Source organism: Alligator sinensis, unplaced genomic scaffold (assembly GCF_000455745.1).
Source record: "Alligator sinensis unplaced genomic scaffold, ASM45574v1 scaffold82_1, whole genome shotgun sequence".
Classification (NCBI taxonomy): Eukaryota; Metazoa; Chordata; order Crocodylia; family Alligatoridae; genus Alligator; species Alligator sinensis.
Window position 1 is genome coordinate 955900 of NW_005841860.1, and position 1676 is coordinate 957575.

The following is a 1676-nucleotide window of genomic DNA, read 5'->3' on the forward strand; positions in this document are numbered from 1 at the left end:
CTGCAGCCCATTTTAAAGGAAAACCTTTTAAAATTCTGTAGTGGCTAGACCTATAAGTGTGCCAGCATTAGACATATATATACAGCCATGTATGAAACACAAAGTGAAAGACTACAAAGAAGCAAAAGTACAGAGGGGTCAGGCCAGGGGATAACGCTTTTCATCCAGGGAAAAACTGGCAGCGCTCAGGGCTAAACTTAATCTTCCACTTATGCCATTAGATCCTCTGCCTTTCCTAAGGAAACAGAAAGGAATACTTCAAATTTTAGCTGGCTGTTTTAAAACTTCATCAGCTGCATCTAAATACAGATTTCTAATCATTCACTGAAAAACATAATTTTGAACCACCCCTTGGCTTAGGCAAGGCACCTTAGGAAATATATTAGCTGACAAAATATTTGTCTCAGTTTTGTACCAGCTCTGTACTTCAAGAGAATGTCCCAGATGCTACGCCGTGAACATGGATCTATACCACTGGTGGGCTCATCGAGAACGACTGTCCTTGAGTTTCCAATAAAGGCAATAGCAATTGAGAGCTTCCTTTTCATTCCCCCAGACAGGGTACCAGCTAGTTTGTCCTGATGTTCAGATAAACCCACATCCTTCAGGCCTCTAGAAGAAAGGAAGAAATAGTATCCTCTTAGATCAGCTACTACACCCACCTCATCCAAAGTGGCCATGACTACAAGTCACAAGTATGCAAAATATCCATGTACAGTTCAAGTAAAATGGAGCAGCATGCATAACAATAACAAGCTCATCTGAGCCCAGTAACTTCTTGCCCGTGGCAGGGGACCAGGCTTGATGATCTTATAGGCCCCTTCTGGTTCTGTAAGGAGTGACCTAGAAGCCTCTACTCGAAGACGAAGCAGAAGAGAATGCTATGTGAAAAATGCCCATCTGCAATGATAAGGAGGAGACAGTCCTAGATAAAGGGGGCTTGAAAACAAAAGCAGAAGCAGAGTACTGGGTTAAAGGGCTCATTAAAATACTAAAAATCACACCCCTAGGTGGGGAAGAAGTATGCTAATGAAACACACATGTATGTAAATGAAATACATAGCTAAAACACAAGTATAGAGACATGCTCAGTAAAGAACTTCTTGCGTCACTCACTTATAACCAATCAGCAAACAAGCATGCTGGTGAAAACTTGAAAACTCCTGTATAAAAGATGCTTAGAAATAGTGATCTGGTGTGCTTGTTACGTGAATTATTCCGCTCGCATCTTTTATTGCTAGCAATAAACCTTCTTTGTACTTTCACCCCTAGTATCTTTATTGGCCTTTGCATACCGGGCACGATCCCAGACTTGAGCTGGGGCTCAACAGTTTTGGCACCCCAGATGGGACTGCCTTAGATAAGGCTTTGCCCGGACTACCTGACGACCAGAGAGCCGCTCCTCCGGAACGAATGTCAGGCGTGCCCCGGGATCTCTTTTCCCGGTGAGACTTTTGCTTCAGGCGGAGCTGGATCGCTGAGGCGGCAGTAGCCTAACGGTGCAACGCCATAGAGTAAAAGTACCAGTAACAGGCACTTGGGTGAGAGGGTAGAAAGGGCATAAGGCCTACCGTCAGTACGCCTGCCTGGGATTATCTCTGTAAGTATTCTGTCTGGCCTGAGTCCAAGACCAGTGATTTTTCCCCTGTGAGGACGAGGACTAAGAACAGATCCCT

The 1676-nt window shown here is 44.5% G+C and overlaps 1 protein-coding gene across 1 annotated transcript in view; it reads right to left on the reverse strand.

Annotated features, from left to right (window-relative positions):
* The window catches only part of ABCA13 (ATP binding cassette subfamily A member 13), a 351606-nt gene that overhangs the window by 171776 nt on the left and 178154 nt on the right, over window positions 1-1676 (reverse strand). The window contains exon 41 of the mRNA XM_014524731.2: window positions 416-612. Within this exon, the coding sequence (XP_014380217.1) occupies window positions 416-612 (197 nt within the window). The remainder of the gene's footprint in view (window positions 1-415; window positions 613-1676) is intronic.